At 53.8% G+C, this 13,711-nt stretch overlaps 1 protein-coding gene across 2 annotated transcripts in view; it reads left to right on the top strand.

The window, feature by feature from the left end:
- The window catches only part of Unk (unk zinc finger), a 30,620-nt gene extending 18,052 nt beyond the window's left edge, over positions 1-12,568 (top strand). Inside the window, exons 5-16 of one of the 2 annotated variants that reach the window (XM_029483363.2) lie at positions 548-683; positions 1,199-1,316; positions 1,965-2,049; positions 4,330-4,433; positions 4,806-5,006; positions 5,714-5,779; positions 6,151-6,325; positions 7,359-7,460; positions 7,569-7,757; positions 9,642-9,823; positions 10,386-10,643; positions 11,171-12,568. In XM_029483363.2, the coding sequence (XP_029339223.1) occupies positions 548-683; positions 1,199-1,316; positions 1,965-2,049; positions 4,330-4,433; positions 4,806-5,006; positions 5,714-5,779; positions 6,151-6,325; positions 7,359-7,460; positions 7,569-7,757; positions 9,642-9,823; positions 10,386-10,643; positions 11,171-11,326 (1,772 nt within the window). In that variant the 3' untranslated portion in view covers positions 11,327-12,568. Of the gene's footprint in view, positions 1-547; positions 684-1,198; positions 1,317-1,964; positions 2,050-4,329; positions 4,473-4,805; positions 5,007-5,713; positions 5,780-6,150; positions 6,326-7,358; positions 7,461-7,568; positions 7,758-9,641; positions 9,824-10,385; positions 10,644-11,170 lie in introns of both variants that reach the window. The other variant, XM_021176103.3, reaches the window with a different exon arrangement.
- Positions 12,569-13,711: the final 1,143 nt, after the last annotated feature.

Raw genomic sequence — 13,711 nt, 5'->3', positions numbered from 1 at the left:
AGAAAGCTAGCCCTCCGTCATCCCATTTGAATATTTCACTTTAAATATTGATGGTATATGTATGAGTGTTTGGTCTGAATGTATTTCTGTGTGCCATGTGTACGTACAGATGGCTGTGAGTCACCATGTGGTGCCGTGACCTGAACCCAGGTCCTCTGCAAGAACAGCAGGTGCTTTGAACCAAAGAGCCACCTCCTCAGCCCCACTTGTAGCCCTTCATTTCATGTTAAACCTGTCATTCAAAAGGCACTTGTAAGGGAGTTTCCAGATGGACTGCATTCCTGGGATTCCCCTGGGCACGCGTGCTCTCTCTCTCTCTCTCTCTCTCTCTCTCTCTCTCTCACACACACACACACACACACACACACACACATACCATGCATGTCCACAGCCTGTAAAGAAGTGGACCTGTTGATACCTTGCATGGGATCTCAGCTCTGGGACCCTTTTCCCATTAGCTCTTCTATGCCTTTCCTGCACCACTCCTGCTGTTGTTGGGGTGCTCCAACTCCACTCCCTGACCTCTGCACTCTCACTTTCTGTGTAGAGACTGCTTATGTGCTGGGGAACTATAAGACGGAGCCGTGCAAGAAGCCTCCACGGCTGTGCCGCCAGGGCTATGCCTGTCCCTACTACCACAACAGCAAGGACCGGCGTCGGAGTCCCCGGAAGCACAAATACAGGTCCTTTGGCCCCAAGAGGCCAGCTGTAGGAGGGAGGAGTGGCAGGAAGGGATCATGACTGAGATTGTCATTGCCATGGTTCCCAAGGAGACAGGAATCCAAGCCACTGGGTTTACAGGGCTCAGTTATGAAAGGAGGGACTAGGAAGGACAGCTAAATGGTGGGAGCCCTCTCCTGGTCTTGCATAAGGCCCATCCACTGCTGATTCTTCAGGGTGTGTGTGCTGGAGTAGGGCCAGGCCGTGTGGGAAATGTGATGTGGCTGTGGCCTGCCTCTTGAGCTGTCAGGTTTAGTGTCTCGCTCAAGGAAACAAAGCTGTCCCCCTTAATTGCATGACCAGCTGGGCCAGAGGAACAGCCTGACGTAGTACCCCAGGGAGACCCTTCCTCTCTAGCTGATCTTACCTATTTCTGCACCTAAACTTGAGAGACAAGGAGACCAGGGCAGGGTGGGGGCATTCAGGGTCCCAGGCTCATTCTCTCTTGCTGTTGTCCGACCCTTTCTTGTTGGACCAGGTCGTCTCCATGTCCAAACGTCAAGCATGGGGATGAGTGGGGAGACCCTGGCAAGTGTGAAAACGGAGACGCCTGCCAGTATTGCCACACACGCACAGAGCAGCAATTCCACCCAGAGGTGGGTCCTGGGAGGAGGGCAGCGGTGAGCCACAGCCTGGCACTGCCCTAGAGAATGAGTAGTCACAGTATTGCAGTACTGCTGCTTCTGTAGTGCCCTGTGGGAGCCAGGGCAGCAGAGTGAGGCAGATGTGAGGACAGCTGCTGTGGCTGTAGACATCCCAGGGGGAGCAGGTAAACCCAGGAGAGATCACAAGCCCGGGTTCTCTGGTGGGTGTTTTGAAAGCGACTGTGTGCTTCCTGGGCCTTGGCTCATTTAATATAGGGGGCATACTCATAGGTAGCACCCCAACCAACTCCTGAGAGGAGCCTACCTCTTTGTAATGCCTGGTGGGACCTGTGACTCCAGAAGGAGGGTATTGGTGGTGTAGGCTGCCCAAGATCTGAGGCAGAGGTTGGTAATAAGAAGCTTGGTGTGTGGTGTGTGTCTGTCACTTCAGGACATGAGACAGTGTGGCAGGGCAGTTATGAGTTTAAGGCAGGCATGGGCTATATTTCATTATCCGTTCCCCTAAAAAAGAAGTTGGTGGAAACATAGGGGAATAGAAGGGGCTGAATTGGAAAGGGATTCGAAGCTAGCCCTGCCTCAGTGAAAGCGTCTGCCCATGGCTGAGCTTGACCTGCCTCTGCTCTGCTCTGCCCCCTTCAGATCTACAAGTCCACCAAGTGTAATGACATGCAGCAGGCGGGCAGCTGCCCCCGAGGACCTTTCTGCGCCTTCGCCCACATAGAACGTATGTAGCTCCTGTGGCCCTGGGCGGCTCCCTGTCTTCCTTCCCTGTCCTAACCGCAGCTGAGGCTCAGGCACAGGATCAGTCCCCTGATCACTCGGAAGCTCAACTTGAAGTCCTGTGCAGCTTCTAAGAGCCTGAGATAGACTCAGAGACTCTCACCCTGCCAGACTTTGAATCCCAGGCAGGGGCATGGTACCAAGCATCCCTAGCCCTAGCAGCTCAGTTTCCCTGAACGAGCATGGGGCTCTTCCGCAGTGAGCCTGCTTGGCCCTCCAGGATACAAGGTTGTTTCATATGGCGTCCTTTAAAAACAACAACAAAGGACTGGTTAAATTAATTTAACATTTTTTTTTAAAAGATTTATTTATTATATGTAAGTACACTGTAGCTGTCCTCAGACACTCCAGAAGAGGGCGCGAGATCTCGTTACGGATGGTTGTGAGCCACCATGTGGTTGCTGGGATTTGAACTCTGGACCTTTGGAAAAGCAGTCGGGTGCTCTTACCCACTGAGCCATCTCACTAGCCCTAGTTTAACATTTTTACTTAGTTTAATATAAAATGATCTCATAGCTGTCTGTGGTGGTGCACACCTTTAATCCCAGCTCTGAGGGGGTAGAGGCCGGCGGATCTTTAAGTTTGAGGTTAGTCTAGTCTACGCAGTGAGTTCCAGAGCTATGCAGGAAAACCCTGCCTATTAATTAATTAGTTAATTAACTTTTAAAAAACACTAGTTTTGGGCTGGTGAGATGGCTCAGTGGGTAGGAGCACCCAACTGCTCTTCCAGAGGTCCAGAGTTCAAATCCCAGCAACCACATGGTGGCTCACAACCATCCGTAACGAGATCTGGCGCCCTCTTCTGGAGTGTCTGAAGACAGCTACAGTGTACTTACATATAATAAATAAATAAATCTTTAAAAAAAAAAAAAAAAAACTAGTTTTTTGTTTTTTTTTTTTTTTTGGTTTTCGAGACAGGGTTTCTCTGGGTAGCCCTGGCTGTCCTGGAACTCACTTTGTAGACCAGGCTGGCCTCGAACTCAGAAATCCACCTGCCTCTGCCTCCTGAGTGCTGGGATTAAAGGCATACGTCACCACGCCTGGCTAACACTATAGGTGTTTACTGTTTTCATTCTGAGTCTTAGCTGATAGTCATTTGTTTGTTTGTTTTTGTTTTTGTTTTTCGAGGCAGGGTTTCTCTGTGTAGCCCTGGCTGTCCTGGAACTCACTCTGTAGACCAGGCTGGCCTCGAACTCAGAAATCCGCCTGCCTCTGCCTCTGCCTCCCGAGTGCTGGGATTAAAAGCATGTGCCACCACGCTGGGCTTGATAGTCATTTTTTTTTTTTAAGATTTATTTATTTATTATATGTAAGTACACTGTAGCTGTCTTCAGACACTCCAGAAGAGGGCGCCAGATCTCGTTACGGATGGTTGTGAGCCACCATGTGGTTGCTGGGATTTGAACTCTGGACCTTCGGAAGAGCAGTCAGGTGCTCTTACCCACTGAGCCATCTCACCAGCGATAGTCATTTTTTAAAATAAAATTTTAAAAAGATATATTTATTTTATGTATATGAGTATCAGAAAAGGGCATCAGATTCCATTACAGATGATTTGAGCCACCATGTGGGTGCTGGGAATTGAACTCAGGACCTCTGAAAGAGCAGTCAGTGCTGAGCCATCTCCCTCAAGTCATTTTAACCTCTACAGCCCATTTCAGTGTAAGTCAGCTCATTTCAGTGCTCGGCAGCGTCATGTTGCTGCGCTGTGAAACAGCACGAGTCTAGGGCTAGCCCCAGCTGTCTCGTCTGTCGTGGCATGGGTGCTGGGGTTGCCACCTCCCCCCTTGCAGATCAAGGATCTTCTGCTCACTCTCTGCCGTGGTTTAGCTCTGTCTCTGAGAGGAGAAAATACACAGAAAGCTCTGGGGGAAAGCAGATAGAGGGCTCAGAGGCAGCCGGTGGCCATCGAGACTGGGACCACCCAACTGCAGCAGTACAGAGAAGCTCTGACTCGATAGTTTGGGTTCCTCAAAATGGGGTTGACATTCCAGCCCTGCTGTCTCCTGTCTTGTTATCTTAGGAAACTTACCTGACCTTTCTGAACCGCTCCTCTTTTCTATGGAGTGAAGAAGCCCATCATATTACTTACATTTGCAGTTAATTGTAGAATGTACAATGCCAATGTTGTTGCCTTGGTGGCAGAGACATGTATGGCCTCTGTGGAAGGTGTACAGGGACAGACATGGCCGTGGAACCTGCTGACCGCCATCCTTTCTTGCAGCGCCACCCTTAAGTGATGATGTGCAGCCTTCCTCAGCTGTGTCCAGCCCTACCCAGCCAGGTCCCGTCTTGTACATGCCATCTGCCGCTGGAGACTCGGTCCCTGTGAGCCCCTCCAGCCCGCATGCCCCTGACCTCAGCGCCGTACGTGCCCGTCTGGGAGTGAGTGGGTGGGCACCTTGCCTGCCCAGGAGCGAGCTCCTGACTTTCTCTGCCCCAGGAGCTTGAGGCTCTGGTATTTGTCCTGGGGCCAAGGGCAGGGAGGTGGGGATGTATCTTCAGAGCCAGTAGTGATCAGCCTGGGCAGAGCTGGGATAAGCCTTCTGTCACTTCTGTCTGTCAGATCCCTGAGGCTCCGGGATCCCCGAGTGCTTATTGATACCCACTGACCACAACCCTTTAAAGCAGGGTTGGAGGGTGGCCATTCCCCTCACCCACGGTGCCCATTGCCCATCAACAACCTGTCCTCTTCTGCAGCTCCTCTGTAGGAATAGTGGCCTGGGCAGTCCGTCTCACCTCTGCAGCTCCCCACCAGGCCCCAGCAGGAAGGCCTCAAACCTGGAGGGCCTGGTCTTCCCTGGGGAGTCCAGCCTTGCCCCTGGCAGCTACAAGAAAGCTCCTGGCTTCGAAAGGGAAGACCAGGTTGGGGCAGAGTACCTGAAGAATTTCAAGTGCCAGGTAAAAGACTCAAGGAGCAGTGGAGGGTATAAGGCCAGGAAGCTGAGCCTCTTCTGTGGGGCAAGAGCAGCTTAGCGACAAGGCCTGGCTCACCTGTGGGAAGGACACTGAGAGCTTAACCTGAGTCCCTCTTCAGTGTCTTGAGGGTTGATGTCTGTCAGTCTGCTTCTCAGCTGAGGCTGCGAAGGCTCAGGAGGCCGCACCGCACATCACCCTCTCAGGGGTTCGCTCTCACTTTCCCTTCATGGAGCTGTGTGCACTCTGCAGAAGGCTGCCTGGCTGCCCCAGAGCTGTCAAGCTAGTCAGTGGGTACAAGATTGTCACCTTTCCCTTCCAAATGGTGATGCCTGATAAGAAGACAGGGCCTGAGGCCAAGACAGAGGAGTCTCTAATAGCTGGGGACAAACCTGGGTTTGTCACAAAGGAGAAGGAACCAGCCTCGTGTTCAGGCTATGAGGCAGAGAAGGGGGCAGGGAGAGGATATATGTGTAGAGAAAGCTAGGAGGAGGAGGAGAGGGAGGAAGAGGAGGGAAAGGAGGAGGAGGAGGCAGTGGTAGTGGTTTTGGGTGGCAGGTGACCGGCCCTGTCATTCCTTCTCCCTCCCCTGTATTTCCAGTCTCAGTGAACATAGCAAGGCCAGGTGGACCCCAGCCTTGGAGTTGCCCAGCACCGCAGTCACTTCCTTCTCCCTAATTTCTCTCTCTCAGGCTAAATTAAAACCCCATTCGCTAGAGCCCAGGAGTCAGGAGCAGCCTCTGCTTCAACCCAAACAGGTACAGAGTTCTCCCTCTCATTATGCTGTCACTGTGGCTAGGACAGTCCCAGAGTCCCAGCTAGTGTCAGCAAGTAGGTACCAGTTTCTCTGCAAACTAAGGTAGGACTCAGGGGCACCCAGCCACAAGTCTATAGAGGGTGGGGGTCATGCCTGGAGCCATCGGCAGGAATGTTTGGGGAGCATGTCAGTCCCCATTCTCATCCCCACCTACTGTAAGCCTCAGGGTAACGAGTGTTCCACTGTTCTACCTAGAGCCATTCAACAGCCTATGAAGTCCTGGGTCCTTTATCCCTCTGGCCTCTCCTAGCCTCTCTCTGCCAAAGCTTCTGTAGGCAAGCATCCCATTATCTCTCCCCACTCTCGTTGCAGGACGTGCTGGGCATCCTCCCTGTGGGCAGCCCCCTGACTTCCAGCATCTCTTCCAGTATTACCTCCAGCTTGGCAGCCACTCCCCCCAGCCCTGCAGGCACCAGCAGCGCCCCTGGCATGAATGCAAATGCCCTGCCCTTCTACCCTACCAGCGACACGGTAGAGTCGGTCATAGGTAACTAGGCAGGGTTTGTTTGCGAGCCTAGGACTGGACCTGGAGTCAGAGCTACAAGGTGTTCTCAAGTGAGACCTGGATGAGCATAGCCATACTTTAGACATCTGGCTTGTCGGGGTAGACACTCTAAGAATGAGGACCAAGACCAGGTCATGAAGCCCCTTCAGGCGACTGAGCACCTGTGCATCCATCCTCAGTGCTGATGAACGGAGCTGGTGCCAGGGACTCGTGTGACTCAGTGGTAGCATGTGCAAGGCCTTGGGTTTGGTCCTCGGCTCCAAGAGGAAAAAGCCAGAGCCCCTTTGCAGGCCCGGGGGAAGCAGGCAGTGGCTGCTTCTGCCATCTAGGAGAGAAACTACCTTCTCCTCAGCAGGCCAGTTCCAAAGGTCGCGCTGACATTTGCAGGTCCCTAATGTGCATGGCCCTCAAAGGGCCCTGAGAAACTTTAAGAGTGAAACACACGGCCTGGACTGGGAGACCACACTACACTTCTGCAACTCACTGTGTAGACTGCGCTGCAATCTTGAATTCAGTCAAGTTTTTCTTCTTGAGATGTGGTCTTGCTATATAGCCCAGGCTGGCCTTGAACTCCTGGTCCTCATCTCAGCCTTCAGAATTTGGGGAATACTGACTTGCCAAACCACACTGGACTGGGTCAGATCTTGATTCCTCCTAGTGATATCAAAGAAGAGTTCAGAAAGAAGGGCACTTGGGCTGGACTGGGCAGGTGTCTTTAGGGTTGGCATGGGCTGAAGTGCTGAGCAGAGAAAGGCAAAGACCAGGAATGAAGCCGGGCATGGTGGCGCACGCCTTTAATCCCAACACTTGGGAAGCAGAGGCAGGCAAATTTCTGAGTTCGAGGCCAGCCTGGTCTACAAAGTGAGTTCCAGGACAGCCAGGGCTACACAGAGAAACCCTGTCTCAAAAAAAAAGCCAAAAAACAAAAAAAAGACCAGGAATGAAGTAGTCAGGGCAGGAAGCCCAGAGCCAAGGGGATGTCCTTGGGAGCCCACACTTGAGTCTCTGTCCCTAGAGTCTGCCTTGGATGACCTGGACCTGAATGAGTTTGGAGTGGCTGCCCTGGAGAAGACTTTTGATAACAGCACAGTGCCCCACCCCAGCAGCGTCACGATCGGTACTGGCTGTGGGTGGCTGGGACAGCCTGAAGGGCGCCCTGGGGTTCGCCTGCCCCCACATGGCTCCCTGGCCCTCACCCAGCCCACCCTTTGACTCTCTTTTGCAGGCGGCAGTTTGTTGCAGAGCTCCGCGCCTGTGAACATCCCTGGCTCCCTGGGCAGCTCAGCTTCCTTCCACTCTGCTTCTCCGTCCCCTCCCGTCAGCCTCTCCTCACACTTCCTGCAGCAGCCCCAGAGCCACTTGAGTCAGTCAGAAAACACGTTTTTGGGGACCTCAGCGTCACATGGATCTTTGGGTAAGAAAGGGACTGGATAAGAACCTAGTGACTTTCAACAAATTCTTTTGTTGGCTCTGCCCATGACACATCACCCAGCTACAGGTTAGAGCCTGGGCTTCAGACTGGACACTTTCTCCCTCCATCCCCACATGGCTGAACCAGAAGGCAGAAAGAAGCCCAGCCTCTGTCTTAGCTTCCTGTACTGTGGAATGGGTGCAGTGGTCGTGAGAAGAAAGTGAATTGCCAAGGCATGCATTAGGACAGGCTGGCACCTGGAGAAGCAGTGGCCTTGGGCTCCAGGGTGGAGGACTGCTCTTCAGTGCAGTTTTGCCTGATCACACTGGAGCGGTTTAGCATGTGGTATGATTTCCCCCAAGGAGACACATGCACGTGCACACGCGCACACACACACACACACACACACAGGCACACTGTCCAGTACCCAGAGTTCCTAGCAGCCTGTCCCATCATTAAGGATCACAAAGCAGCAAAGGAAATGTGAGAGCAGGCCCACACAGTCCTCCTGGCAGGGAGAGGTGTCAGGGACCCATGTCTAACCTGTGCAGCCTTTAACCTGAGGGGCCAGAGCCACCTGAGTACTCTCCAGGCTTAGTGGGGAGATGTGTAGCATGGAGACCTAGACACTAGGCTACCACACCAAGACCGAGTGAGGCTCCTGGAATGGAGGCTGGGTGGGGGTTGTGGGGAGGCGGTTTTCCCTGAGGCCATTAATAGATACACAGCATTCAACATAGGCCCCTGTCTTTCATAAACAACCCCCAGCCCTCTTCCTGCTTCCCAGCCAGCTGGACCTCCAGTCAGAGGAGTGGGCCTTCCAAGTGCTGGTCAGCTTAGGGACTCCTCACCTCAGCTTTTACACCTCGTCCTCAGTAGAGAGGAGACTTCTGCGCTTACGGCTTGTATCCAGTTAAAAGCTAGTGCTGTATCATCTGGAGATCTCCCACCTTGCTGCTAGATCGATGCAAGTGTCACCTCAGCCTCTACCAGCAGTGCTGGGCACACAAGTGTACTGAGTGACACAGGATCCACGAACACTAGCTGTTATATAAGTCTACAGGTCTCTCCTGGCAGACAGGGTCAGACAGTGCACACTGCAGGTGTATCATAGGACAATCTCTCTTCTTTTCTCTTCTCCTCCCCCCCCCCCCCCGCCCTCAAAAGTCAAGCTCAGAGGTCTGTGTGAAGTGTGCAACAGTCCAGTGTCGTCTTTTTTCCCAATGTGCTGATACTACTCCAGAGGGGGGAAAGTCAGTTAGTGGGGAAGGGAGCAAAGCAGAAGAGACTAGAACAGTGCGCCTGGGTGGAAGGAAGCCAGCGAGAGATAAGGAAGGTCATGAAGATAGTGCTGCCCTGGCAGCCAGAGAGCTGTGGATAGCATGGCAGCCTGCTGAGGGGAAGCTGGGGGGAAGGAGGCTTCTGGAGTCAGACAACACAACGAGGCTCTCCTGTTCTGTTAGTGGTTTCACTAGTACATTTTTTGTCCCGTCTGCAAAACAAGGGAGATAGCCCAGGCTTACCTGGCCCCTCCTGCTCTGGCCCTCCCTTCACAGGAGGTGCTGACTGGTGGCTTTTGACCTACCAGATCCTGTCAGTCAGGACCCTCTCCCTACCTCTCAACGGGGATGCTATACTCCAAAAGGATACCTTCACATATGCACTCCCACCCAGTCCTAAGCCCCCGAGGCCATGATAAGAATTCCACGGTACAGAAAAGGATGCTAAGATTGACAGGTAACTGGCAGATCTGACTCAGCCAAGGACACCGTCACACACTAAGCTCATACACTCAGCCAGTGTTCAGCCAGCCTGTGGCAGCCCATGCAGGGCTGGCCAGGGCCTGGGCCTACGCCCTGCACAGCTGATGTTCCTCCCCCGGGGCAGGTCTGAACGGGATGAACAGCAGCATCTGGGAGCATTTTGCCTCTGGAAGCTTCTCCCCAGGCACTTCCCCTGCCTTCCTATCAGGGCCAGGGGCTGCTGAGCTGGCCCGGCTTCGGCAAGAGCTAGATGAAGCTAACGGCACCATCAAGCAGTGGGAGGAGTCCTGGAAGCAGGCCAAGCAGGTACCGGGCCCCACGCCCACCTGCAGTACCCAGTGCCTTGTGGCATCAAGCCCAAGCCCATCCTACACAGCAGGCATTCGGGTGGGGGAAGCAGGGGCCTAAAGAACAGAACAGAACTGTACTTGCCTTCCCCCACATGGAGGACTGGTCTTGCCAGTCAGACTGTTATGGTGGCTGGCACTACAGGCCTGAGACTCCATTTGGGAATTGTTTTTAGAGTGGCCTCAGGACCTCCTGCCTGTCTCTGCTTCTAGATTCTGAGTTAGGCCACCCGTCCAGCTGCCACCCAGCTGCCTGGGATGCAGGCTAAGATGTGTGCCCTGCCTTGTGCCCCTGTCATGCTAGGCCTGGCCCCCTTCTCTGAATATAAAGGGGGGTCTGCCAAGGTCCTGAAACCTCTCTTCTCCACAGGCAGCAGCAGCCTTCTCCCTGCCCCCTCCCCAGACAGCAGGCCTCCTAGCAGACCCCATAGCCAGAATGGCTCCCAGAGTGCTCTCTCAGAGTGGGGGAGGACGAGGGGCAGGGGGCCATCATGATGAGGCGCTCCTTATTGGGCCCACAGGCTTGTGATGCCTGGAAGAAGGAAGCCGAGGAGGCTGGTGAGCGGGCCAGCGCAGCCGGAGCAGAGTGTGAGCTGGCTCGGGAGCAGCGGGATGCCCTGGAGCTGCGGGTGAAGAAGCTGCAGGAGGAGCTGGAGCGGCTGCACACGGTGCCAGAAGCCCAGACCCTGCCAGCCGCCCCTGACCTGGAGGCACTGTCCCTCTCCACCCTGTACTCCATCCAGAAGCAGCTGCGGGTCCATCTGGAACAAGTGGACAAGGTCAGCCCCCACTAGGCAGATACTGATGCCAGTCCGTTGGGAGAGGAGAAGGAAAGCAAAAAAGCAGTAGTGGTGGGGGTGTCCACTCCAGTGCCATTAGCCTAAGCTGAGTTATGTGCCCCCAGTGCCTTCCCTATAGTGCCTTCTCTGGCACCCACACGCCAGTACACATTCCAGAAAGGTCGTCAGGCCACAGGTGCCTATTGGTCCCTTGGGGTAACTCTCCTGATAGAAGCAGTTCCCTTGGCATGTCTCCTGAGCCTCATTGGTTAACCTCTGTACCAACCAAATCATGAGGATGGGACCTGCCACCCAGCTGCCCCTATCTCAGGCCATTAGAGCTGGGCAGCAGGTGGCTCAGAAGCTGAGATGCTCTCACTTGCTGGTGGGCCCCTGTGAAGGGTGAGCTTTGGGTCTCACAGTCCTCCCAAGGATGCTGAAGCGAGAGTCAAGAGAACTGCTTGGTAAGGTCATGGCCAAGCAGGTGACAGAGCATTCCAGTAACTGCGATGTTGTGTTCCCCGCAGGCTGTGTTCCACATGCAGTCAGTGAAATGCCTTAAGTGTCAGGAGCAGACCCGGGCAGTGCTGCCGTGCCAACACGCTGTTCTGTGTGAGCTCTGTGCTGAGGGCAGTGAGTGCCCCGTCTGCCAGCCCAGCCGGGCCCATGCCCTCCAGTCGTGACCCTGCAGACCGGGCCCAGCTGGGCCTAGACCTTTTCGCCTAGGACTTTTTAAAGTATATATATGTATGTATGTATGTATGTACGTATGTATGTATATGTATATGATTCTGTACATGTATACATTTCTGTGTGCAGGTGCGCGTGGTGCCAGCGTGTACAGTGTCTGTGTGTATCTGGACAGGTGCAGACACACACTTTGAAGCAGACTTACCAAGCACTTTTTAAAGAAGAGACTATTTTGCAGTCCTCCTGTTCCTTCCCCATCCTTTCTGCTCAAAGACAACGTCCCCTCTTCCCACTGGCCTTTTGACACTGAATATGTTTTTGTCTCATTTTTTATGTAGGAACTAACTATTTTTAACTTCTTCCTGGGGCCAGAGCAGGGAAGGCTGGGAAGCTGGAAGGGCAGCTTCGTTCACCCTGCCTTTCCAGGCCACAGTCTGTCAGCATGGACTCAGGCCTCCACTTCCCAGCTGTGAGGGCTTCAGGCAGCTCTGAAACTCTAAACCAGACTAGCTCCTGGGCTTACCAAATATGTATTTAACTCTGGGGACAGCCAGAGAGCAGGGAGGCCAAAGCTCAGGCTAGCCCCACTCCCACACCTGGGCCCTTGAAGCTCCTCAAGGGTCAAGGCCTAGTTCTGTCCCTCAGGGTTTTGAAACCTGGGCTTCTCCTTGATCACTTCCTTCTGGAATCCCTAGATAGCCTCTTTGACCCCACAGTCACTTGTCAGGTTGGCACTGCCCTCACCTGTCCCTGCCTCCTTCCCTCTGGCACATGGCTGTAGAGCCGGCCGCTCCCTCCCTCTGGCAGCTAGCAGGGCGATTGTTGGGAGGAGTGCAGTATGAGGACCAAGGGGCACAAGCCCTGCCCTTCTTGCTGGGAGGAGGTAGTATGCATTCCTTGGTGCTCTCAGAGTGCAGCTGACGTACTGCCGTTCTGGGCAGACGCCTGTGTGCATGTGTGTGCGTGCCTGTCTGATGTGTTTAGCTTCAATTTTAAAAATTGTTCTGTACAGAGATGCAGTGAATCGGGAAAGCAGAGTGGGCAGAGGGAGGCAGCCCTGTTCCCAGTACTGGGTGTCCAGAGGGCTCAAGAGGGCTACAGAGAACCTGCCCAGTAGAGGCCCCTCCCTTGGGCTCAGCACGAAAGGGCTTTCAATGAATTAAGTGAAAACTTTCTCCTTTTTTACAAAAATGCAAAAATCAACAAACTTATTGGAAATAAACTATGAACTTGCAGTGGCTTGTTTATATGGGATGGGATTAAGGACGAGGACATCCAGACTTCCAGGGGCGCGAGATGGAAATGGCTGCTGCCCGTTCTCCAGGGTGAAGAGACAGCTGAAGCGGCCTAGAGTCTCTGAGGTGCAAAGGCAGCTCAGACCCCCCCAAGCCAGACCTTCCTAGCCTTAGACAGTGACCTCCCAGGGCATGTGAGTCCTGCTCAGTGCTCTGTGGCGTGCTGCGAGTGGGTTCCAGAGAGTAATAGGGTCCTTCCCCATCTCTCTAGGCAGTAGACACATGCTCCTTCCTGAGTAACTTACATGGAAGGAGGGAGGGAGGGAGGGAGGGACGGTGCCACCAAGGAAGTTCCCCACCTGTGAACACATCTGAATTGGGTGCTCTGCCTGGCCTCCACAAGAGCTGTCACCCTCTGCCAGACAGTGTGTGCACATTAATTTCCCAGGGTCAAGTTGGAAGCCCAGAAGACCCTCCGCACACACCCTTGCTATCCAGAGCAGCTGGTCAGCCCCACCACACCAGGTTCCTGTCCTCGGCAGCAATCAAAGACAGTGACTGATGTGCCAGGTGAAGTGTGTTCGGAGTCAGGGCTGAGGGACCAGGGAGGCTCTGCAGGGACAGCCCCTTCCTGCACACATCTTCCTGCACAAGCCACATCGCATCAATGCTGGAACCCATGTAGGAGATCCAACCCCTGAAAAGCCAGCACACACATACAGCCAACTACTCCAGGGCCACTGGGGTCAGCTTCCTCTGACCTCCATGTGGTGGCCATGCACCCCGGGGACCGGTAGAGCGCTGCAATGCATTCTGAGGAGGCATAGAGGGCCTGACAGATCTTCCTGAGCCCACTGTAAGCCAACTATAGATTTTTCTGAGGGCAGTGGATAATGTTTTATTTTTATTTTCTCTGAGAACATTTCTAGGTGGCAGGTGCTATCTGAGGGAGGAAGGCTATTCTGTAGACAGCCAAACTCCTTTCTGCGGCTGTCCATCTGTGCCAACCCTGCTTCCTGCCAGCTCTCACCTCAGAGCCAGTCTCTTCTTCCCACCTCCCTCAGTGATGGCCACCCCCCTCCTGCACCAGGATGCCTTTGACAGTCCTCTCTCCCTGAAGTTGTGCCCACAGCTCTGATCCCA

This window comes from Mus caroli, unplaced genomic scaffold, assembly GCF_978045245.1.
Source record: "Mus caroli unplaced genomic scaffold, Mus_caroli_1 scaffold_13, whole genome shotgun sequence".
Classification (NCBI taxonomy): Eukaryota; Metazoa; Chordata; class Mammalia; order Rodentia; family Muridae; genus Mus; species Mus caroli.
Note: the sequence above shows the minus strand (reverse complement) of the source record. Positions and strands in the feature narration are given on the sequence as shown.